The sequence below is a fragment of the Diabrotica virgifera genome, chromosome 9 (genome assembly GCF_917563875.1).
Source record: "Diabrotica virgifera virgifera chromosome 9, PGI_DIABVI_V3a".
Taxonomy (NCBI): domain Eukaryota; kingdom Metazoa; phylum Arthropoda; class Insecta; order Coleoptera; family Chrysomelidae; genus Diabrotica; species Diabrotica virgifera.
In genome coordinates, this window is record NC_065451.1 from 77040758 (window position 1) to 77067178 (window position 26421).

At 33.5% G+C, this 26421-nt stretch overlaps 1 protein-coding gene across 3 annotated transcripts in view; it reads right to left on the reverse strand.

Moving 5' to 3' along the window:
* The window catches only part of LOC126892970 (zinc finger protein 112-like), a 45726-nt gene extending 20427 nt beyond the window's left edge, over positions 1-25299 (reverse strand). For all 3 annotated transcript variants that reach the window (XR_007701070.1, XR_007701069.1, XM_050662923.1), the window contains exons 1-2: positions 24939-25299; positions 13500-13616 (exon numbers count right to left, since the gene is read on the reverse strand). Coding sequence is in view for 1 of the 3 variants with exons in the window: in XM_050662923.1 (XP_050518880.1) it covers positions 13500-13616; positions 24939-25173 (352 nt within the window). In the remaining 2 variants the exon portion in view is untranslated. The remainder of the gene's footprint in view (positions 1-13499; positions 13617-24938) is intronic.
* Between the last annotated feature and the right edge of the window lie 1122 nt (positions 25300-26421).

Sequence of the window (26421 nt, forward strand, 5' to 3'; positions counted from 1 at the left end):
CAACTATCCAATCCACTGCCCCAGGGCATGAGCTATGCTGAAGTAACTAAACGCAACCAAACAGAAGATACAACCACTGTGTTAAACAAGTTTTTGGAAGAATTCAAGAATCTATTCAACCAACTAATCCAACAAAATAGCATGGTCCTCAACATGCTTACCATGCTTATGAACAAAATGAAATAAATGGCTAAGTTTCTTCGAATAGCCCAATGGAATGCCAACGGCCTTCCAAGCCATACAGAAGAAGTGAAAATATTTCTAGACATAAATAAAATTGACATATTTTTAATTAGTGAAACACACTTCACAAACAGAACTTATTTTAACATACCTAAATATAAACTATATCATACTGAGCATCCTGACGGCACAGCCCACGGAGGTACAGCAATACTCATCAAAGAAAATATTAAACATCATGAACTACTGAAGTACAAAGAAGAACACATACAAGCAACGACAGTAAGCGTTGAAGCACTTCCATATAATGTCAACGTAACAGCTGTGTACTGCCCTCCTCGCCATAATCTAAAACGAGAACACTATGAAGAATTTTTCCAAACTTTAGGACCAAAATTCATTGCTGGGGGAGATTACAACAGCAAGCATACCTTGTGGGGGTCACGACTTATAACAACAAAAGGCAGAGAACTGGCACATGTTATACAAAATAAGAATTACTCATTTATCTCAACGGGAACACCAACATACTGGCCGACCGATCCCAACAAAAAACCAGATTTATTGGACTTCTTCATAACAAACGGTATCGGTATAACTTATACAGATATAACACCAAGCTATGACCTAACTACTGACCATAGCCCAATAATAGCAACGGTAAGTACAACAGTTATCACTAAAAAACCAAAACTCCACCTGCACAACAATAAAACAAACTGGGACACTTACCGACAAATAATTCACGATACTATCGAAATAACAACGAGGCTGAAAAAACCGGAAGAAATAGAAGAGGACTATAACAAATTTATAAACATACTACAGTATGCAGCTAAATCAGCTACCCCACAAAGTAGTCCCAACAGAAACATAAGTAATATACCTTTAGAAATAAAAAAACTGGTAGCTGAAAAAAGAAAGGCCAGATCTGCATGGCAACGAACACACACACCAGACAGCAGAACAAGATACAATCGCATCAGCAACAAATTAAAATCAAAGCTGCAAGAAGTCAAAAATGAGTCATTTACGAATTATATCACCAATCTTTCAAGACAAGACAACTCTATATGGAAGCCCATAAAAAGTAAGAGAAAGCCAATAACAGCATTACCTCCAATACGTAAAAATTCAACACCACCAGGACCATGGGCAAAAAGTGATAAAGAAAAGGCTGACCTATTTGCCGAGTATTTAGCAGAAGTTTTTACTCCACTAAATGACGACCAAGTACCAGAAGCGAACCAAATATTAGAAGAACCACTACAGATACAGGACCGAATAAAACTATTTACTCCAAAAGAAATTAGAGACGTAATTGCCACCCTAAACCCAAAGAAGGCACCAGGCGAAGATCTGATAACCGCAAAAATGTTAAAAGAAATACCCAAAAAGGGCATAGTTAAACTACTGCACATATTCAATGCAATACTTAGATGTGACTACTGGCCCAAAGCACTCAAAATTGGACAAATAATTATGATACCAAAGCCTGGCAAAAACCCTCTAGATGTCTCATCATATAGGCCTATCAGCTTATTACCAACAATCTCCAAGTTGCTTGAAAGACTTATCCTAAACAGAATAAATGCAGAAATAAATCCACAAAATTGGATCCCAGATCATCAGTTCGGATTTCGACAAAGCCATTCAACGATACAACAATGCCATCGCATAGTCAACGCCATTAACCAGTCACTTGAAAATCAGCAGTACTGCACAGCAGCCTTTATAGACATCAGTCAGGCTTTTGACAAAGTCTGGCATCCAGGCTTGTTATGCAAAATAAAAAGAATTCTTCCAGCAAGTTACTACAACCTACTGAGAGCCTACCTACACGAACGGCAGTTTAAAGTAAAAGTTAATGAAGAAGTCTCGGAATACAAGCCTATTCACTCTGGCGTACCACAAGGGAGCATACTAGGACCATTATTGTACATACTATATACATATGACTTGCCTACAAATGATAAAACAACCATCGGGACATTTGCAGACGACACTGCTATTTTTGCCAAGCATGACGATCCTATTGCAGCAACACAAAATCTCCAAGAGCATCTAAACTCACTTGAAATATGGCTGAAGAAGTGGAAGTTTAAGGTAAACGAAACAAAATCATCCCATATAACATTCACTCTCCGGACTGGAACCTGCCCACCAGTAACCATCAATCAAATAAAAATACCACAAAGTAATCAAGTCAAATATCTAGGGCTACACTTTGACAATAAACTCAACTGGAAACACCATATAACAAAGAAAAGAATGCAACTTGACCTAAAAACCAAAGAACTTTACTGGCTCATTGGAAGAAATTCCCATCTTTCAATAGAAAACAAATTGCTAATATATAAAGCAGTGATAAAGCCAATCTGGACTTATGGCATTGAACTGTGGGGCTGTGCTAGCAAATCCAATACTGTGATTATCCAGAGAGCGCAATCCAAGATACTTCGAGCAATAGTTAATGCACCATGGTATGTATCAAACCAAACTCTACACACAGATCTAAAAATTCCATATGTAACCGAAGTCATCCGAGAAAACAACAGAAAACACCACAACAAACTAGAAGACCATCCTAATCCACTACTTCATCCACTACTGCAACCTGTCCACAATAGAAGACTAAGAAGAAGCTGGCCCTCCGACCTAAGAGGTAACTGAGGAAACATCGCTGGATGCTTACCTCTCCACGTCACCACATTTACAATAATTTAATTTAATGTAAGACCAACAAATTGACTTATAGATGTTTGTTTTATATCTGATTGTCAATAAAGGGAGATAATAAAAAAAAAAAAAAAGACCTATAAAGGTAGGTACATAGTAATGTTGTAAAAAATAAAGGAGTAATGATGTAAAATAGAAAGAGTATTGTTGGTTGCCTATTATTATGGTTGTTAACAAATTGAAAAAATATTTTAATTTAATTTATTGTCTGAATTATTGAACTGATAATTTGAACTGTCATTTTGATAACTGTCATCAGTGACGTCACTGACTCTACTATGAGTAATATTTTTATCAATTTAACATTAACAACAATTCTTTCTGTAACAGAGAGTAGCCTTTCCGATTTTTTCATTAAAATCTAATTTATTATAATTTTAAATTTCACTTTAATACAGTTATTAATCTACATTCAGTTTAACTAATAATCTAAATTCTAAACAACACTATTTTAAATTCATAACCAAAAATTGACTACCTGTCTTGTCATGTCGCTTCTGTCTAATAATTGGATTGTCATCTCCTTCACCTTTGTTGGTCTGTGTCCATTGAACTGGCAAGAACCACGATTTATTATCGAGCAGGGAACCATGTTGCCCTTTGAGCACTCCTTCTTCTTCTTCTTCTTATAATAGGCCTCTTGGCCTGTTCCTTACCGATTTTGCGCTTGTATTCGTAGCTGTGTTGTTGACTGCCAGCTATCTCGCCACCTTTTAAAGGGCCTTCCTATTGGTCGCTTGCCTGTTGGCTTCGAATCCCTGGCTATACGGGCTATTCTCTCGCTGTTCATTCTCGTTACATTCTGATTCCACTCTCGTCGTCTCTGTCTTCCCCACCGTACTATATCTTGTATGTTACAGAGATCTCTTATTCTGTCGTTCTGTATTCTGTCTCTCAGTGTTTTCCCAGTTATTGACCTCAGCGTTCTCATTTCTGATGTTCTCAGTATCCTCTTGGTTTCTGCTGTGTCACATCTTGTTTCTATCGCGTACGTCATGATCGGTCTTACACATGATTTGTATATGCGCACTCCTAACACATTTAATCTATTAACATCGACTTGGAGTCGCTATAAATATTATATAGTTATCATGTAAACCATATTTCTCGATGTTACCTATTTCATAAGGTTGCTAGTTCCATGTACTAAGCAGAACGTAAGTATTACCCCATTTTTTCTTCAACTAGTCACAATTTTAACCTTTTGCATTCATTCTAACGTGGAAATACTTCGTTCTAGGCACTGAAGATGATCTGATCTAGATTGAAAACGTTTTGCAAATCCTTTTGGATGACTTTTAATAGTTTTTAATAAACTTTTCTATACCATTGTACAAACGAAGTTTTTACTTCTGTATGATGATTTAATAATAATTGACTTATGCTCCTTCTCAAATATGCCCGGAACATTAATAAAAAAATTAAAATATTTAAAAATTTCGAAAAACATCGATTTTTTTCTGCTTTCTTTGCTTATAACTTTAAAACGGTTCGTTTTGGAACAAAGTCGTAGAGAAATAAAATAAAGATAATTGAATTTTGTATGATATACGACTGGTCAAAAATGTCTTATGGTATTACCTTTTCTGCAATATAGCAATAAATACAAAATAAGGGGGCAAAATACGCCTGTTGTTATTCAATGTTTCTTAACCACTTTGGTGGCACTTAGAACCTTAGTAATTCGCTTAGAAAATTCTTATAACTTACTTAAACGGTCTACCAAATTTCATTAAAATCGACCTAATAGATTTTGCATAAAAATTTGCAATGTAAATGTTTTTAAAAAAGTTCAAATTTTTCAAAATCTTTCTGAACAAAAAGTAGACCATTTAGAAGTTGTCTAATTTTTTACATATAAAGAGGTGCTCCTCTACCTATCTAATACACTTTACAGAATTAAAATCGGATTATTTAAGGGGCCTCGGCAATGTTTTAAAATTATACACAATTTTTTGGCTTATAAACAAATAGCTTTGTTTAATAATAAAAAAATTAATTTTTAGCAATGTAAAATACTTTGTTATTTTTCGTCCGTGATTATCCCGTAAATTCGAGAGTTACAACGAGAAATAATTTAGTGAAATTAGACAAAGTGTATAATTATAATAATATGTTAATGACAGTGATAAGGATTGGCCGTAAAACGTTAAAAAACATTTGAGTGAGTTAAAAACAAATAAACAAGGTTAGCTGATAATTAGTGAAGTATTAACAATTAAACCGGTAATTACATCTAAATCTTGTCCGATTTTAAAGCGACGTTGCCAAACTGACAAGAATTTCTGAGTACAGAATAAAAACAATAAAGTATCACAGTGAAACGGTAGGCATTGTTTTCTCTGCACTGTTGAGGTGGAAAACAGTGCTTGGCGCCGAAAATGGACAGATACCTGGAAAATAAAAAATGTCTGGACAGTGACGGAACAACGGATGATGGCACAAAAAGGAGGACAAGAGATGAGGGTTCAGATAACGAAGAAGAAAGGTCAACGAAGAGTCGAAAACTCTCCAAGACTTCATCCAAAACAATAGATAACCATGATGAGACAAAACTGGATAAATTAATAGACATGATGAACATTCTGGCAAGTGACATCAAAGAAATAAGGAGAAACCAAAACAGAAGTAATGAAGCAATAGAAAGACTAATTGCTGATAACCAGACTTTAAGAGAAGAAAATAAAGACCTGAAGAAAGAAAATATGGAAATCAAAAAGGAGTTAAATGAAGTTAAGGAAACTATTGAATTCATGGAAAAACAAAGAAGAAAGAACAATGTAGTCATGAGTGGACTAACAATTCGAACATACGATCAAAGCGTCTTAAAAGAGGGAATGAGCAACTTCATTAAACACAATTTGAAGGTAGATGTTAAAATTAAAAATGCATACAAATTGGGGGAGAAAACCTGTCTGATTGAATTAGCAGAACATGAAGAGAAGGTAAAGGTTATGAAAAATAAATCCAAACTAAGACATGTTGAAGAAGGAAAAGTATACATCAATGATGATACTACGAATAAAGAGAGAGAAATTCAGAAAATAATTAGAAAACTTGCGCTAGAAGAAAAGGAGAAAGGAAGCGATGTAAGACTTGGAGGAAATAAAATATGGATCAACAAGGTCGGCTGGAAATGGGACAACAAAGAGGACAAACTAGTCAAAATGGGGTCAAAAAACTAGTAAACAAATATGCCGGAAATACTATGACAAACGAGGCAATGACAATGGACACGAACAATTATAGAATAGGTAGTAAAGACAAAGATAGATCCATAAATAATGACCAAGGACGTGAGCAACGAGAGACAAAAAAGAGTAAACCCATAAAAATGCAGTCTGCAACGAGCGAGAATATAAACAGTAACTATTTAAAACCCACAAGAGCAGTGCTAAAGCCCAAAGGGTGGACATTAGCAACATGGAATGTCAGAGGTCTCAACGGCAAAGAAGTAGAACTTGCTGAAGAATTCGAGAAACATCAAATAGACTTACTGGGTATAACAGAGACCAAAAAGAAGGGAAAAAACACAAACTTTTTAGAGAATGGACACTTCCTCATCACCAGTGGAGTGTCACTTGGCGAAAGGGCAAAAGAAGGGGTAGGCTGCCTGATACACAGCAACCTAATAAAGAACATTAAAGATTGGGAATGCATTTCCGAAAGAATTTTAAAGATAAGACTGATAACCGAGGAACACAAACTAGTCAATATCATCGTTATATATGGAATAAATGATGACGAAAGAGCAGCTAGCAAAGACATATTCTGGGACAAGGCTTCAGAAATAATAGACAGTTTAGAAGGCAATACTATAGTACTGGGGGATCTAAATGGTCGAGTGGGTGTAAGAGATGAACATACCCAAGATGTATTAGGACCATATGGAGAAGAAATAAAAAATGACAATGGGGAACGTATTATTGATATATGCAGAGAAAATGATTTAATAATAATGAACACCTTTTTTATACACAAAGATGCACATAAATATACAAGAGAAGTCAAAAGTAGAGGCGAAAGATCCATCATAGACTATGTGTTAGTAAATAGATCAGCAAGGCAATGTATTAAGGACGTTAGAGTAAAACGAGGAGCTGAATTATATAGTGACCACTATCTAGTTGTAGCCAGGACCAGCTTGGGAGTGCGACAAGAATTAATAACGAAAGAGACCAAGAAAACAAGTAAAGCTCATGATACACCTACTATAGAAGTAATCAGGTCACATAAGCTAGCAGACAAGGAGACAGCAAACAAGTTTAAAAACTACGTTAATAACTACATAACAGCACGCTGAACATGACGGTGACTTAGACCAAACTTGGCAAATACTGAAAGAAGCACTCCTAAACGGTGGTAAACAAGTATGCGGGATAACAAGAAATAACAGAAGCAAAAAGTGTACAAACTGGTGGAACAATGAAATAAAAGCAGAAGTGAAGTCTAAGAAGATAGCTTGGAAAAATTATTTAAGGAACGAAACCGCAGACAACTACCAAATATACAAACTGCAAAGAATCAAAGTCAAAGATATGGTACTAGCAGCGAAACGGAAAAGTTGGGAAGAATTCGGAAACAAGATGGAAGAAGACTACCACTCTAACGAAAAGTTATTCTTTAAAACCCTGAAGAATTTAAGAATCGAAAAGGCTCCACAAACACCAAAGCAAATAAGGGACAAAGAAGGACACTTACTTCATGACAATGACCACATCCTAGACAGATGGAAGCAATATTTCGAGGATCTACTGAATATCCAAAACGATGTAGACATTATCACAGAAGAACCAGAAGAGGTAGAGCAGGAAGACCAAATTCAAGAAGAAATAACTATAGCGGAAATAAAGGAAATCATACAAAAGCTTAAGAAAGGTAAAGCGGCTGGATTTGATAAAATCACAGCGGAAATGCTTAAAAACATGGGCGACAAGGGCATTGAACTGCTAACAAAAGTGTGTAATAGGGCATGGAGTGAGAGCCAAATACCAAAAGATTGGGAAGTGGGAGTTATTCTACCCATTTTCAAAAAAGGTGACAGACGCGAATGTAGCAACTACAGAGGAATAACACTACTGAGCATCCCATCCAAAGTATATGAGAGAATACTAGAAAAACGTGTTTTACAAGAAGTTGATTCTAAAATGGAACAATCACAGAGTGGATTTAGAAAAGGCAGAAGCATCCAAGATCACATTTTTACTATCAAGAAATTAATACAAAATGCACGGAACTCAAGCACCGAGTTATACCAAGCCTTTATAGACTTAGAAAAGGCATTTGATAGTAATAATCCACTAGGAAGAATTTCCTGTAGCTGGCTGTATACCATTAATTACAAGTAAAATTTAATAAAAAATTTTGGTCTTGGTAAAAGGTATATTATTTTAAAAAGCCCTATAGGGCTACAAACATCGAACAGAACGTTTTCGCTCTAAAAAGAGCATCATCAGTGTTGCAAGAACATGGTGAGCCAACCAAAAAATACGAAGGTCAAAGCCTTTCAAAAATGGACTAAAAGTCACATCAAAATGCTAACATAGCAAATTCCAAAGGATGGATATAATCCCTAAGGATATGGCCCTAGGATAACATATGACTCCCACACGTTGTAAGTGGGTCAAAGGTAACAAATTAGGTCATTATGTTACAAGAGCTGTTTGTTGCCTGTCAGCTCTTGTAACATAATGACCTAATTTGTTACCTTTGACCCACTTACAACGTGTGGGAGTCATATGTTATCCTAGGGCCATATCCTTAGGGATTATATCCATCCTTTGGAATTTGCTATGTTAGCATTTTGATGTGACTTTTAGTCCATTTTTGAAAGGCTTTGACCTTCGTATTTTTTGGTTGGCTCACCATGTTCTTGCAACACTGATGATGCTCTTTTTAGAGCGAAAACGTTCTGTTCGATGTTTGTAGCCCTATAGGGCTTTTTAAAATAATATACCTTTTACCAAGACCAAAATTTTTTATTAAATTTTTTTATTAAATTTCATTTGATAGTACTCCAAGGAAGGTGATTGACATATGTTTAAAAAAGAAAGGTGTGAAAATCAAACTCAGGCAAGCCATTATGAGTATATATAGACATACAAGGAACAGAATCAGAACCGATAATATGGAATCCGAAGAGTTCATAGTAAATGAAGGTCTACGTCAAGGAGGAGTCCTAGGCCCCATACTGTTTAACATTGTCTTGGATGACATAATTAAAGAAACTAGAGCAGAAACGGTAAAGTTATATGCCGGACATAGAAATTTAGAAGCAGTGTGGATCTCAGAAAGTGCATACGCAGACGATCTAGTGATATTTGGGAAAAATGAAGAAGCACTCAATCGAAATTTACAAGTATGGAACGCTGCACTAATTAAACGAAATCTGAGAATCAATAATGAGAAGACGAAAGTAATGGTATGTGGAAAAAGTAGAAAACAAACGAAGATAACAATTAACGGAAATACACTTGAACAGGTCGATACTTACAAATACTTGGGAGTACAAATAGAGAGCAGAGGAACTGAAGAAACTGAAATAAGTTCCAGAATAGAAAGTGCTGCTCGGATGTACCACGCAATCAAAAGTACGTTTCTGTCAAAAAAAGAAGTATCCCAAAAAGCCAAAGTGTCCATATACAAGACGGTGTTTGTGCCGATTTTAACTTTTGGTAGTGAAAGTTGGACGCTTACTGATAAGTTAAAATCGAAAATACGGAGCATAGAAATGAAATTTCTTAGAAGAATAATGGGTATAACCAGGTTAGACAGGATTAGAAATGAGGCAGTCAGAGAACATCTTAAGGTCCAACCAATTATAAAAAAAATTGAAAAGGCCCAATTGAGATGGTATGGACACATGGTTAGAATGAACCAAGAAAGACCAGTTAAAAAAGTATGGGAAGCCAGAAGACAAACCAAGAGACCAAGGGGCAGGCCAATGAAGACATGGGATGATAATGTAACCTCAATCCTAGAAACACGAGGAATCAGCAAAGAACAAGCAAGAAACCAAGCAAAGAATAAGAAGCAATGGAGAAAAGTTGTGCATGCAACTAACTAAAGACATTACACCCGACACCTTAGGGTAAATGGGTTTAGGATTATATATATAATAATTTGACTTAAACTTTCAAATGCTGTCAGCAGAATTGCTATTTTATTTTTTAATCAAAAGTTATTCTCGTTCAAAAATTGCAATTTTTCGATTTTTTGAATGTTCCACCGAGTTTATTTCGAAAACTATGCATCCTACGAAAAAACTTAAGAACATTTTTTGCTTAGAATTACCCAAGAAATACAAAAAAAAAATGTTTTATTTCGCGAAAAATCGATGTTATGTAATTCCTCAAGTTCTTTGTTTATAACAATCTTATCGACATCCGGATCAACTGCTACCTAAAAAATTCGTGTTCTACGGCTCAAAATACATAAAAAAACTTGGGTAAGTCCATCTAAATAAAGGAGCCCCTCCTAAAGGTAACACCCCCTCCTGGATACAGCACTAATTTGTTTATAAGCCAAAAAATTGTTTATAACTTAAAACATTGTTGAGGCTGCTTAAATAATCCGATTTCAATTCTGTAAAGTGCATTAGATAGGTGGAGTGCTTCTTTATATGCAAAAAAATTGACAAATCTTTGTATGTTCCAGTTTTTGTTGTGCAAGATTTTAAAAAATTTAAATTTTTAAAAAAAAGTTTAGATTGCAAAATTATTATGCAAAATCTAGTAAGTCAATTTTAATGAAATTTGGTGGACGGTTTTAGCACATTACAAAAATTTTCTAAGCGAATTAGGAAGGTTCCAAGTGTAACCTAAGTGATGGAAAAACATTGAATAAGGACAGGCTTGTTTTGTCCCCTTATTTTATATTTATTGCTATTTTGCAGCAAGGGTGTTAAATTAAGACATTTTTAACCAATCGTATCTGATAGAAAATTTAATTATCTTTGTTTTATTCCTATACGACTTTGTTCCAAAATGAATCGTTTTAAAGTTATAAGCAAAGAAAGTAGAAAAAAAAAACGAAATTTTTTGAAATTTTTAAATATTTTATTTTTTTTATTAATGTTCCGGGCATATTTGAGAAGGAGCAATTATTGCCACCTCTCACATCCACCTAAAAACAGATCCTTCCTGGTCTAAAAACAAAACGTAACAAAAACTTCGAGGGAATGAATGTAGTAATAAACAAAACTAAAACATAATGAAATTCCAGCTACTATTAAAATAGCAAATAAAGATATATATATATATATATATATATATATATATATATATATATATATATATATATATATATATATATATATATATATATATATCAAATGAAATAGAGAATGTGGAGAAATCCCCTTACGAATAATTCACACATCCACCATTTTGGGTTGGGAAAATTTTTTGAATAGAATTAAAAATCCAAACACTAGTTCTTAGAAATGTGTTTCGCCCTCTTCAACCTCTCTGGGCTCATCGGTAAGGATGAGAGGTTGAATATCCTTAGACACATTCCACTCAAAAACAACATTCGAGACCAAGACATAGCAGAAGCGTAGATCTACGCCAAATCTGAAAGTGACAGTCTCAAGTTTTAATTCCCTAATTACTTGAAGTAAAACATATGTTTAAAACAAAAGATGAGAAGTTATTGGTTTAACGACCACTCGTACGTTATCAATCAAATGAAATAGAGAATGTGGAGAAATCCCCTTACGAATAATTCACACATCCACCATTTTGGGTTGGGAAAATTTTTTGAATAGAATTAAAAATCCAAACACTAGTTCTTAGAAATGTGTTTCGCCCTCTTCAACCTCTCTGGGCTCATCGGTAAGGATGAGAGGTTGAATATCCTTAGACACATTCCACTCAAAAACAACATTCGAGACCAAGACATAGCAGAAGCGTAGATCTACGCCAAATCTGAAAGTGACAGTCTCAAGTTTTAATTCCCTAATTACTTGAAGTAAAACATATGTTTAAAACAAAAGATGAGAAGTTATTGGTTTAACGACCACTCGTACGTTATCAATCAAATGAAATAGAGAATGTGGAGAAATCCCCTTACGAATAATTCACACATCCACCATTTTGGGTTGGGAAAATTTTTTGAATAGAATTAAAAATCCAAACACTAGTTCTTAGAAATGTGTTTCGCCCTCTTCATTTTTAATTATTTTTAATTCTATTCAAAAAATTTTCCCAACCCAAAATGGTGGATGTGTGAATTATTCGTAAGGGGATTTCTCCACATTCTCTATTTCATTTGATTGATAACGTACGAGTGGTCGTTAAACCAATAACTTCTCATCTTTTGTTTTAAACATATGTTTTACTTCAAGTAATTAGGGAATTAAAACTTGAGACTGTCACTTTCAGATTTGGCGTAGATCTACGCTTCTGCTATGTCTTGGTCTCGAATGTTGTTTTTGAGTGGAATGTGTCTAAGGATATTCAACCTCTCATCCTTACCGATGAGCCCAGAGAGGTTGAAGAGGGCGAAACACATTTCTAAGAACTAGTGTTTGGATTTTTAATTCTATTCAAAAAATTTTCCCAACCCAAAATGGTGGATGTGTGAATTATTCGTAAGGGGATTTCTCCACATTCTCTATTTCATTTGATTGATAACGTACGAGTGGTCGTTAAACCAATAACTTCTCATCTTTTGTTTTATATATATATATATATATATATATATATATATATATATATATATATAAACCAATAACTTCTCATCTTTTGTTTTATATATATATATATATATATATATATATATATATATATATATATATAAAAACATCCAAGGAGTAATTGGGTTACTAGTAAATAAAAAAGTACTGAGATAACAGCTGGGAAAACCCTGGTACTGAGGAAGCAATGAAAGACTGGTGCTTCAAAGTGAGTGCCTTTTATTTTGGTCAAGCTTTCGCCTATTGTTTTTAGGCTTCTTCAGGACTTGCTACAAAGAAGAACATTCTTTACAAATATGCTTAAAGATAGAACAAGATCGATAGGTGTCATTTTGTAAATAAAAAAATCAACTTCTAACGACACTTGTCCAAATTTTCTTACAATGGATTAGGTTGAATAGAGAGGATCTGACTCAGTTTCGATATCTGGTTTTATTAGCTAAATAATAACAACAAAAATATCTGTATTACTTATGTATACACAAAAAAGGCAAGGTAAAAGATGTATTCTTATTTTCACTGAGCACTAGTGCACCTATTTCGGTAAGAATTGCTTGTTCTATCTTTAAGCATATTTGTAAAGAATGTTCTTCTTTGTAGCAAGTCCTGAAGAAGCCTAAAAACAATAGGCGAAAGCTTGACCAAAATAAAAGGCACTCACTTTGAAGCACCAGTCTTTCATTGCTTCCTCAGTACCAGGGTTTTCCCAGCTGTTATCTCAGTACTTTTTTATATATATATATATATATATATATATATATATATATATATATAATTACATATTTGTAAAATTAAAATAAAAATTCTTCTTATTTATGTGCTTATAAACGCGATGGTAGACCACATACTATATAGTAACACCTTTTATTATTTATCTCACCTGAGGTATACTCATGTTCAAAGACTCCCAGATCAAGTGATGTCGATAGCTGACTCTCTATATCTGCTGGATTACCTTCATCAAAGTCTTCCTTAATTTCAGCTTTTATTCTGCTATCTTTAATAAAAAAAAGTATTAATTACATGTTTTTTAGTAGATACTACAGTAGTGGCCAAAATTCTGGAAACTTTGGTTTTGTTTATGAACAAAAAAAATTTTAGTTTTGTTAGCAGTATTCATCTCTATGAAATTTGTTGCATTCTATTCGTAAAGCCTTAGGAAATTTTGTGAACTAAAGTGATCATGATGAAATGAAAATTGCATTTTTCGAAATTCATTTCGAAGTGTTGAAAAATGATAAATTTGTAATTCGGAAATAATTGACATACAGTCGGAAAAATGAAAGAATACCCATGAACGATCATATCAAGCACATATTTGGGATTTGCTGCCGTTTTCTATAAATAACAAACGAGAGAGATAGATTATTAAGTGTTGTCTATTAAGCATAAACGTTATCCAAGACATACGCAGTTACATATTTATAATTGACAGAGTGAGATAGCGATACAATTGTTCAACGTAGTTATATTAATTTAGTAGAAAATTTAAACTCACACTTGACTATTTCTGTACTTCTAATGTCATTCTTAGAAAAACATTGAACATTAGTAGAGATAATGATTGTAAAAACTACTATTCGAGTAATTGTGCTGGTCAACTATAATCTGACAGATTCAATTTCTGTCACTTTGACAGTGAAACTGGGTTAGGTTCAGTAGAGTTTATAAACTTTAATAATCAGTCGTATTTACTTGAATAAACTCAGTTCTTTTAAAAGCTATTTTGATATTAAATTGTATTTTTGGTTTGGTAAGTATTTATTTAATTAAAATAAGTCTTCTTCTTCTTCTTCCTTTATTGGGTTATATCCCTCGGGATAATTCCAATGAACTGTCAACACTGATGGAATGGCCCCGTCCCATTCCAACAGTGAAGCGAGATAGGCGCCAACATACAAGAGAGAGGTTCTAGCACTTCTAGAGAGACATGAGAGAGACAGAGAATTTTCAGGTAAAATTTTGTTACAACTACAACGTACCTGACTAGCACTGTCCGATTATCTTCCCTCCTTTACCTGATTATCTTCTATCTCATCCTGGCGCCATTAACTTCGTTTTATGGCGATCCCATCAGTGTTGACAGTTCGTTGGATAATTCGCCCAGCTTACACCAGGGAAATACTCTTGTCTTGCTCTGGGCAATCGAATATTTCCAAATATATATGCTAAAGCCTCAATTTTTTTTTTTTTTAATATAAGTAGAAACATCTTCTTATAGGCCAGACAGTCCCTACAGGAAAGGCAATATTATAACATAAGGGTTACAACTATTATCGTTTGGAGGTCTAATATCTTTTTATATCTTTATCTTCTTAATTTTTTTAATTCAAAGTTGGGAATTGATTAATTTATAAGTTAAGTTTAGCTAAGTTAAGGAATTTAAGGATCAAGTTAATCCTACGTGGATTAAGGTTGGACATAAGTAGGCAAATTTCAATGGGGGTAGGGTTATTTGTTTTATCTAATTCTTTATATAGGTCAAAATTGGGTGACATATTTATAAGGCACTCAAAAATCAGATGATTCAAGGACCCAACCCGGCCACAGTCACAATATGGGTTGTCTTTTACTCCTATCCTGAATAGGTGAACTGGAGTAGCACAATGACCTATAATAACTGGAGTAGCACAATAAAATAAGTCAATAAAATTTGTAAGCAATCATCTGTCAATATGGTTAACTTCTGTCTATGAGTTTGACAAACGTGTACATATTACTCGGCCTTTTCAATCATAGTGTATAAAATTACAGATTAGTATATTTTTACGACTGTACATTTATTTGCAGATAATGTCTGAATACCAAATGATCTAAATTCATCGTTTACTTTCATTTAAGTCACTTAATGCAGCTGACATAAAACGACATTTTTTAAATTCCTGTTACTATTTACGTCCGGCAACTTTAACATGGACAAATTATTAATAATACTATATTTGCTTACTCATTATTTTTGTATTATTAATCTATATCAAATAATTAATTACGGTAGCAAAAGTAACATTTATTACCAATAAATATATAGGTATTATCAGACAAAGAATAACATCACAAAAATATTTTGACACATTTACGTAGCGAAAAATCGTACGGTGGGGTAGTAGTCACATCCGTTTTTTTACAGTATTAACTTAGTTTAAACGTTGTTTCGACTAGAAATTTTTGATTTGATTCGTATGCATATCATCGATGACGCATAGGTATTCTTTCATTTTTCTGACTGTAAATGAATTCAATATTATGGTGTATCTGATGGTCTCCGAGGCACCTGGTGCCTCGGTTGACCATCGTCGTCATGATATTCGTGTTCAGTGAACCCAAAAACCTCTGAGTAGTAATATTGAACTCATTTATGTCAATTACTTCTGATTTACAAATTTATCATTTTTCAACAATTCGAAAAATGCATTTTCCTTGTTCAATAATGCAATTTTCAGTTTTTAGTTCACAAAGTTTCCTAAGGCTTTTACAAATCCAATGCAATAAGTTTCATCGAGATGAATGCTGCTAACAAAACTAAAATTTTTGTAAAGTTTCCAAAATTTTGGCCACTAGTGTAATTATTCATCATTATCATTCTCTTTACTATTGTCACTATGCAGGGTCGACTTCACTAATTGTATTTTTCCACACAATTCTTTCTTGGGTCATATCAACATCAATCTTCTGTACTGATGTGTCCTGCCTAAGTATCTCCCCCAGGTCTTCCTCAGCTACTTCTTCCAGGAACTCACAGTTGAGCAATTCTTCGTATTGGGTGATTGACGTCACGAAATTGAACATGACCAAACCATCTTAACCTCTTAACCTATGCTCCCTCATTTTGGCGTCAATTGGTGTCAGCCCTAGACTTCCCCTAATACATAATAAAAAACTTTGACTGATCTAGCTTGATTGGAATTGGACATTTTACCAACTAGGACAACATGTGATATGGCGGATTCCTCCTGCTGTCGAGTAAACGAAAGATCTCACACACCTGAGATTTAGCATAGCTAATGCAATCAACTAATAACTAATACATAAAAATTATATTCAGGAATTTTATAATCACGAGTTTTTGAGCTTTATCTATACGTTGTTGAACTTGGTAAACAACAGAATTGGCTGTGGTCTGTGAATTGCTATTTTCCATTAATGTGAACTGTTCTTTAAGGCTGGTAATTTCTTCTTCCAGCTTGGTAAATCTTCGCACAAACATAGGCACACTCTTAAATGCATCACTACAGGTAGTGCAAAAGTACATAAGTAGACGTTTCTGCAAAATAATTGCCTGTATCTCGGATGTGTAGAAGCCAGAGAATCATCTGTAAGGTGTATTTTTGAATGGCAACTGTTGCATACCGAGATCTTGGGAACAAGTAGTGCTACAATTATTGGAATAATATCCTCAAAATTATATCTTCAAATATTTCAGCAATCCTGGGATTTTTGTGGTGTATTATTTATGAGATATAAAAAGCACACAGTGTTCAAGAGAAAAAATAAATAAAAGTTGATCGAACCCCTATTTTTTTGCTTTTATGTTTGCATTATCCCTTGTAGATCAAAAATACGTCAAAATTAAAATCTGCTACGGGGCACTTTTTTGCGCATGCCTAAAAGAAGATTTTTTCTATTTATTTTCCTGTTTTTAAAAATTTTTCTTTATCTGTATAATCGGATTTTCATATATTTTAATATGTGTGAGTATGTATATGATATGTATACATACTCACACATGTACACACAGACCTCCACATGCACACACAAATACACCGGGTGTTGAAAAGTCAAACAGCCATAGGAAACAATGGGGAATTCTAAACTCTTGAATTTCTGCTTCCCTAATTATTTTAAATCAAATGTTATGAGAAACTATTTGTAGAGGACTTGAAATCTGTATTAAAAACAAATGTTAAAATTGTTCTACGAATTAAACACATTTCAAAATTTTGCAAAAATATAAAGCAATTTCTAGAGAATTATTAGTCCAATCTACCTCTAAAAGGCAGATTTGTCCTCTAAAAACCATACGAACTAGCTGAATTTTGCTAAAAACGTCAACTTTGGTACCCCAAAAAAGGTTGCCAGTCCTACCCCCGGGCTTCCCCCTAAAACCACCCGTCGTAGAGGGGGAAGTCGAAAACTTCATATTACCAAGAATATGTTTACGCCGTATAAAAAAATGATTTAAAAAAAATGCAGCTCAGATATTGAACAAAAATATTTGTTACAATTTTTTGTGCAGAATGGACCGTTCTTTCAGAAACAACGCTTGAAGCGACCGGCGATTTTAAATGTCAGTTACGCTCGCGACCTCATTTTTTTAAATAGAATTTGTATCAACTAGACGGTAAAAATTCAATATCTTTTGATCAGAGCGTCCTTTTGACAAAAATCCAAATGCATTTTAAAGATAAAATATGTTCAGCTTTGGTGTCTAGTTTTTGCATTTTGTAGCAAATGAAGTTAGTTTGTTCATAATATTTTTAGAAGTCAAATCTGACTTTTAGAGGTCGATTGGACTAATAGTCCTGTCGCCAGGGGGGGTACAACGGCCTTCTTAATTCAGATGGACTTACCCAAGTTTTTTTTATGTATTTTGACCCGTAGAACACGAATTTTTTGGGTAACAGTTGATCCGGATGTCGATAAGATTGTTATAAACAAAGAAGTTGAGGAATTACATAACAGCGATTTCTCGCAAAACAAAACATTTTTTTGTATTTTTTGGGTCATTCTAACCAAAAAATGTTCCTACAAGTTTTTTCGTAGGATGCATAGTTTTCGAGATAAACGCGGTTGAACTTTCAAAAAATGGAAAAATTGCAATTTTTGAACCCGAATAACGTTTGAATAAAAAATAAAATAGCAATTCTGCTTACCGCCTTTAAAAGTTTAAGTCAAATTGTATCTGTTTTGAATATTTGCATTGCTAAAAATTTATTTTTTGATTGTTAAAAAAAGCTATAAACACATACTGTTTCCCGTGCCTAATACATGCGTTTTAATGCATGCTACTTAGAAATAGCCCCGCTTGCACTTTTACCTCCTCTACGTACTCGTTCGATTTTAAATGAGAAATCATTGAAACATCACTCAAGCACTAGGTGTTTATAGCTTTGTTTTAACAATAAAATAATACATTTTTGGCAATACAAATAATTAAAACCGATATAATTTGACTTGAACTTTCAAATGCGGTAAGCAGAATTGCTATTTTATTTTTCAATCAAAAGTTTTTCGGGTTCAAAAATTCCAATTTTTCGATTTTTTGAAAGTTCAACCGCGTATATCTCGAAAACTATGCATCCTACGAAAAAAATTGTAGGAACATTTTTCGGTTAAAATGGACCAAAAAATACAAAAAAATGTTTTGTTTTGCGAGAAATCGCTGTTATGTGATTCCTCAACTTCTTGGTTTATAACAATCTTATCGACATCCGGATCAACTGTTACCCAAAAAATTCGTGTTCTACAGGTCAAAATACATAAAAAAAACTTGGGTAAGTCCATCTGAATACAGGAGGCCGTTGTACCCCCCCTGGCGACAGGACTATAATAATACTCTGGCAATTATATTACATTTTTGCACCATTTTGAAATGTGTTTAATTCGTAGAACAATTTTAACATACGTTTTTAATACAGATTTTAGTCCTTTACAAATAGTTTCTCATGACTTTCGATTTAAAAGAATTAGGGAAGCAGGAATTCAACAGTTTAACAAATACATGAAAATCCGATTATACAGATAAAGAAAAATAAAAAAACAGAAAAAATATTCTTTTACGCATGCGCAAAAAAGTGATCCGTAGCCGATTTTAATTTTGAGGTATTTTTGATCTACAAGGGATAATGCAAGCATAAAAGCAAAAAAAATAGGGGGTTCGATCAACATTTATTTAGATTTTCTCTTGAACACCGTCAGCAGTAACCAAATTAACTAGTATACACAATATTATTTTTTATTTCCTTACCAAACTTGGAAAGGCAAAGAGCACTTTCCTATTATTGGAGAGTTTTAAAAAAAATATGGAAATCTAATGAGATAAAACTGGACACCAAAGTAAAAAATCTTCAATAGTAATGTAAAGGCAGTACTATTATACGGATCAGAAACTTGGAGAAAAACAAAACACAACACTGTAAAGATTCAATCTGTTATCAAGAAATGCTTAACCTTTTGACTGCCACCCACAATAAAAGGTTATTCTCCATATGCCAGCAAAATATCAAGCCCATAAGATGAAGAACGCGAGAGTTGCATTGCTGGCACATAAACAAAGTTTGTCAAAACACGAGAGGCGCATTGCTGGCAGTCAATAGATTAAGAAAAATTCTAAGAATAGTTTGGCCCAACAGGATCACAAACTCAAACTTATGGAATAAAACTAAACAACAACCAATACATAAAAAAATAAGCAAGAGAAAATGGAAATGGTTGGGCCATACTCCGCGGAACCAGATACAGACATACAGTCAAACCTGCCACATCCGGATGAATGTGGCGACAGACCAATCCAGATATGAAAAAATCCAGATATGAAAAAATCCCGATATCAAGACCACTACTTCTTTTACAGTCTCTAAAACGTTTTCTCCTTCATACATTTCAGTAATCAACGTCGTCGATAACTCTCGTCGATAGACACGTTTTATAGATTCTACAATACATTATTTCGCCTTCTTCTTCTTCTTAAAGTTCCGCTCCTATCGGAGATTGGAAATCATTCTGGCAATTATAATTTTGTTGGTTACGCGCTGGAATAGTTCAATTGAGCTGCATCCAAACCATTCATGGAGATTGCGTAGCCACGAGATTTTACATCTTCCTACGCTTTTTCTGCCTTTGATTTTGTTCTGCTTTATATTCCTTAATAGTTTGTATTTTTCACCTCTCATGATGGGCCCCAAGTATTCCAACTTCCTGATTTTTATGGAATTTAAAACTTTGCATTGTTTTCCTAGTTGTTCGAGCACTTGTCCGTTTGTTCTACGATCTGTCCATGATATTTTCAGAATACGTCTATAACACCACATTTCGAATGCTTCCAGGTTTTTAACCCTTTCAGCACCAGTGGACGTACGACGTACGTCAAATTTATTTTATTACGTTTCAACTGTTTTTATTTGGATTTTTTGCTTACACTGAAAAAAACGTTTCAAAATAAATAAATAAATACAGTGGAACCTCGTTAAGTTGGATTAATCGGGACCGCGGCCGATCCGGGTTATCGACAATCCGGGTTAGCCGGAGAATATGGTAAAAATTAATAAAATACGGTACTCTTACAGATAAAGGTAATTATAATTGCCAAAAAAATTAAATACTATGTCCAGTACATAAATTACGTACAGTTGTATACATTATTGTTTATTTCTTGTTAAAAAAACTCAGTCAAAGTGAAAACATTTTTATTTTATCCGATGAAAATCGATCCGGGTTATCGGAGGCCGACTTATCGGGGTTCCACTGTAAATAAATATTGAAAATTAGTATCTGTCTTCAATTATTTAGTTTAGTCACAGTTTAGTATATCGTGGGTCGACCCCTTTTCAAACAAACAATTTTGTCCAAAGATAGGTAGAAAAATATGCGACCTTTATATTTAGTAATAGTTAATCAGAATTAGTAAGTACATTTTGGGAAAACCTATTTTATTTGATAAATACTGTGTTTTAAAAGGGTTTCATTAGATTTCAGGTATATTTACCCAAAATTTGAACACAATCAGGTAAACACTGAACGACTGAATTAGATCCAGATAAGAATGTATATTTTGCAGGTACTGAGTTTTTTGAGGATTAAATTAATAATCCGGAAAAAGTAGTTTTTTTTACGTTTTTCGTCAATATTTCTAAAACTATGCTTTAGCGTTAACAATGTGCTATATAAAAATGTTCTACATAAAATATAAAACAAAAAAGGCCCATTCATAATTGTTATAAAATTAAGGTTTCCAGTGTTACGGAGGGTGTAAAGTGGAGGTTTTCGAAACTTTTTATATTTTTTGGGCAATTTATAATATTACTGTTGAAAGAAATTTTCTTTAACAGGATTTTGTTTTGTAAATAAAATTTGCTATTTCAGTTGCCGATGGTGATAAGCCCTTGAAGAAACGTCAACCTCACCACCCAAAATCATCATCAATTGAAAAAAAAATATATAAAAAGTATCGAAAACCTCCACCTTTCACCCTCCGTAACTCTGGAACCGTTGACTTTATAACAATTATGCACAGGATCTTTTTATTTTAAATTTTATGTAGAACATTTTTGTATAGAACATTGTTTACGCTAAAGCGTAGTTTTAGAAATATTGACGAAAAACATAAAAAAAAACTACTAATTTACCGACTTCTCCCCCATCTTCCCCCTAAACTGGACGCTCAAAATGGTGCAACTTTTTACTAAACAATATGTGGACCATATAGAACAATTTGGTGTTGGAGGAAAAATTTTACTTTGGATGTCTGGGTTTGGCCTCTTTTTGGACCAATTATACTATACTACCTCCGTAACTTTGGAACTGTTAATTTTAGAAGGATTATGCATAGGGCCTTTTTTATTTCAAATTTAATGTAGAACATTTTTGTATAGAAGGTTGTTCACGCTAAACCGCATAGTTATAGAAATATTGACGAAAAACGTAAAAAACTACGAATTTACCGATTTCTCCCCCGTCTCCCACCCAAACCCGACGGTCAAAATGGTGTGACTTTTTCCTGAACATTATATGGACCCTATAGAACATTTGATGTTGGAGGATAACTTTGACTTTGGATGTCTGGGTTATGCCATCTTTTGAATTAATTGTATCATACTATTATAAAACAATACGCCACTGAATCTCTAATCCAAATAAGTAAAAAGTGTGGGAAATCCTGGAGAATATACTTAACATCGAGTTACATAGAACCAATTATGGCATTAACTCGCCTATTCGTCGAATGAGCAAATTAACAAATGAAATGTTACAAAAGTGTGATTTGGATTTATTTAATGATGGTTTTAATAAATTTAGTGGTAAAATAAAAAAGTTTCTATCAAATTAATGTTAAAATTATTATGGTAAAATGTGTCTTATTTATTAAATATGTAATCTGATTTCAAATTTATTACCTCCAAACTTTTTGTTATATATATGTTTCAGTGTTTTTATAATTATTGAAAAAAAATCTAGTCACGACATCTTGTTATTGTTATAGTAATCTTTTAATACATTTTGACTTGTATGTATATTCTAATGATTTACCTTTGTAAGACTATATAGGTTATACTTATAACTATCCTTTGTACTTTTATAATTATTGTTGTTTTATACCTACGTACTCTGTAAATGCTATATGCGTAAATAAAATTTTGACTTTGACTTTGAGAATTATGTACAGGTGCCATATATCCGTGAGAAAAATTTGGAACAAAGTAGTACATTTGGTTGCGTCTCTTTATACTTTTCACTCAACGGTATACGGTATCATGCATTTTAATAGAAAATATCTTTTTTTTGTACAAGTTATTACATTTTCAGTGTAGGTTCGTTCCTATGACGTACCACGTACGGCCGTTGGTATAAAGGCATGAAAACTTACTCCGTATGTCCAAACTTAAAATCGCTGGGATTATTTACCTCAAAAAAATTAGTAGCTGGGGGTGAAAGGGTTAATGTTGGATTGTTTTAGTGTCCATGCCTCAACCCCATACAAAAGGGTGGAGAAAATATAACAACGAAGCATTCTTATCCAGAGCGTTATATTGATATTGCGATTACAGAAAAGTTTCCTCATTCTGTTAAAAATGGATCGTGCAATTTCAATTATTTCGCCATCTTTTAGTTATTCTTTTAGTGCATTGTTTAACAGCATGACTGCCTTTCTCGGTAGATCCGGACGGCACAGAACCGTCCGGATATGGGGAGGTCCGGATATGGCAGGTTGTACTGTAACAAAACAAGTGAATTGGAATTTCAACTTCCAGGAAAACTGAAACATGGAAGGCCGATAAATTCACGAAAAAAACAATTATTAAAGAAACAGAAAACGTAGGCCTAACCTGGAAAGAAGTCAGAGGCAGAAGATCGGCAAAAATGGAGTGACAGTAGCAGGGTTGGAAAAAACCTGGGTTTTTTTAAAGCCCAACCCGACGGGTTTTTTTTGGGTTTTTTCGGGTTTTTTGGGGATTTTCAGTTTTTTATTTAGATTTGATATATAATTTCTGCTCTATCAAAAGTTTTACAAAAATTATGAATTTTATTGCAAAAATAACAAAATATGCTTACAAAATAAAGCAACTTGACATAAATAAATACATTTGGCATCACTGGCCATCAGTGCATCAGCACCTGCACTACGTCATTTGCCTCCACGCCAACAGCCGGATAATGGGGAATCACCGATATTTCTTCGGGGATTTATTTAGAGCACAAACCTCTTAATTTTGTCAATTTTAACTGTGCGATGCATTGATGAGTGCGTTTTGCCATGGCGTTCTGGAGTTGTGAAATTACATCATTCTGAAATTATGGCAAATAACAGTAGATGTGGAAGAAAATTAGATTTCAGTTGGGCAGACGTTAACAAAATTGAAACGGAATGTGACAAAAATACAGATTCTGATTTTCCTGATAACTAATATGCTTTGCTGATGCTTTGTTTAACAAGAAACTTGTTTATTTTTTTATTTGTCTATATACCATGTTTAAAATAAGTGTTTTATTAGTTTAGTTTCAGTTTCTCTCGTTTTGTATTCACCTACTACTTACTTCATGGTATTCATGCTAGTTTTTGTTTTTATTCAGAAATAAATATATATATATATATATATATATATATATATATATATATATATATATATATATATGTATATATATATATATGACGTTCATTCAACTGAAAATTTGCTATTTTTGAAAAAACCCCAAAAAACCCAATAATAGTGGGTTTTATCAATTGAAAAAACCCACTGGGTTTTATAAGATGGGGAAATTCTATGCCAACCCTGGACAGTAGATGCCCTATGTTCCAGTGGGAACAAAAAGGATAAGTAAGTAAGATAAAATTGGCGAATGGATTTAGTAGCTGCAGTCATATCAACGGCGTAACCAGGATGATCCTAAAGGGTGTTACAACTTCAAAATGGCTTGATTTGTCAACAACACATAATATGTGCTTAACACCAATATTATTGGTGTTAAGTAGATCCCAATGGGAAGAGGTTATAACTCCCAAACCACCCCCTGGTTACACCTGTAGTCATATAAACCCAACAACAACAAGTAAGTAAGATACATGAGCACTTATAATGAGGTACAAGAATTCTTGTTATTTACTTACCCTTTTCCTTTCTTTGTTTTTCTTCAAATTGCAAAAGTTCACTTTCATCTTTGGTTTTAGTCTTTATAGGGAATTCTTTTAAGTCTAAATAATCAAAAGTGCCATGTGTACTTTCTCTATTGGGTTCCTCTTTAATTCCACATTTAAAGGTATTTAAAAGAGCATCATCATCTGCATTATTGGAATATATTTCTGCTTTACAGGTGTCTTCACCATATTCTTGTTTTACTTCCATTTCATTTAATTTTAACAACGTTTTATGTATTTAGATTTTAGATAATAATTTTACTTACACTCCGAAATTAACAATAGGTACTAAAAAAAATACTGTTTATGGTATGTATGTTTATTTGTTTATAAACCCCATCAAGGATCAATGAAAATAAAAATCGGAATTTCTTCTTCTTCTTCTTGTAGTTTCATGGCCTCCACCTCTTAGGTACTTGGCCAGTCCTCGTATTTTAACTGGAAGGGAATCCTCTTTTCAAAGGGTCTGGATTTTTCCATATTCCCTTCTTTAAATTCTTTGTGATATGATTTTCAAATAACTATTTTTATTTTATATTTTAATTTGAAATATTGTTAAAAATTGATTGATCTTTCTTAAGGTTTGGTCATTAATATTATGTAGGATATTTTATATTGAAATGGAAGGGTCAAATTGATTTGTTTTGTTAACTGGGCATTCAAGTAACATATGAGTTATACTTCCTATTTGTCCACATTCACAAAAAGGGGTATCACTACAATTAATTTTAAACAAATGGTCTGTGTGACAATGGCCCGTTCGCATTCTAATAATTGATGTCAAGTGCCTTCCATCCACAAATGTGAATTTGTGGAACCAAGGGCCCAAGGGTTTATAGAAAAATCACTTTGGCATTGTTGATACTATTTCCCTTTAGTTTTAAACTGCTTTGTCCATTCAACTTTAAACTCATTTACAATTTTTTGTTTAATAAAAGGTAAAAAGTCAAATTTATCTATTTTAATGTCTGCAGGAACATTTAAAGTCTTGCCTATATTTGCCATGCCAATTTATCAGCCTCTGTATTCCCCTTTACTCCAGTATGGCCTGGGCCTGGAATCCAAGCACCAAGAAAAAACCAATCAAGAAAATCGGAATTTTGACTTTGAAACACAGTGAAGTGAGCAGGGTTGCCAGGTCAGTTTTGATGTCATCAGTAGTTTTGCTTTCAAAAAATCAGTAGCCATCAGTAGATTTTTTTTAAGTCATTTATAATACAGTAAAACGTGTTAACGGCCACCTGTTAAAATCGGTCACTTCTACTAACGTCTAGTTTTTAAATAACGGCCAGTTTAAAATTCTCCAAACTAATTATATTATGTAGAACTGGTATCTACGGTCACCCCTATATTACGGACGCGGCCAAGTAATCTCATATTTTTAAAGCCTTTATAGAAATTTACATAGATATGTACTATTTATTTATTTGGTCTTTTATATAATAAATAGTGAGCG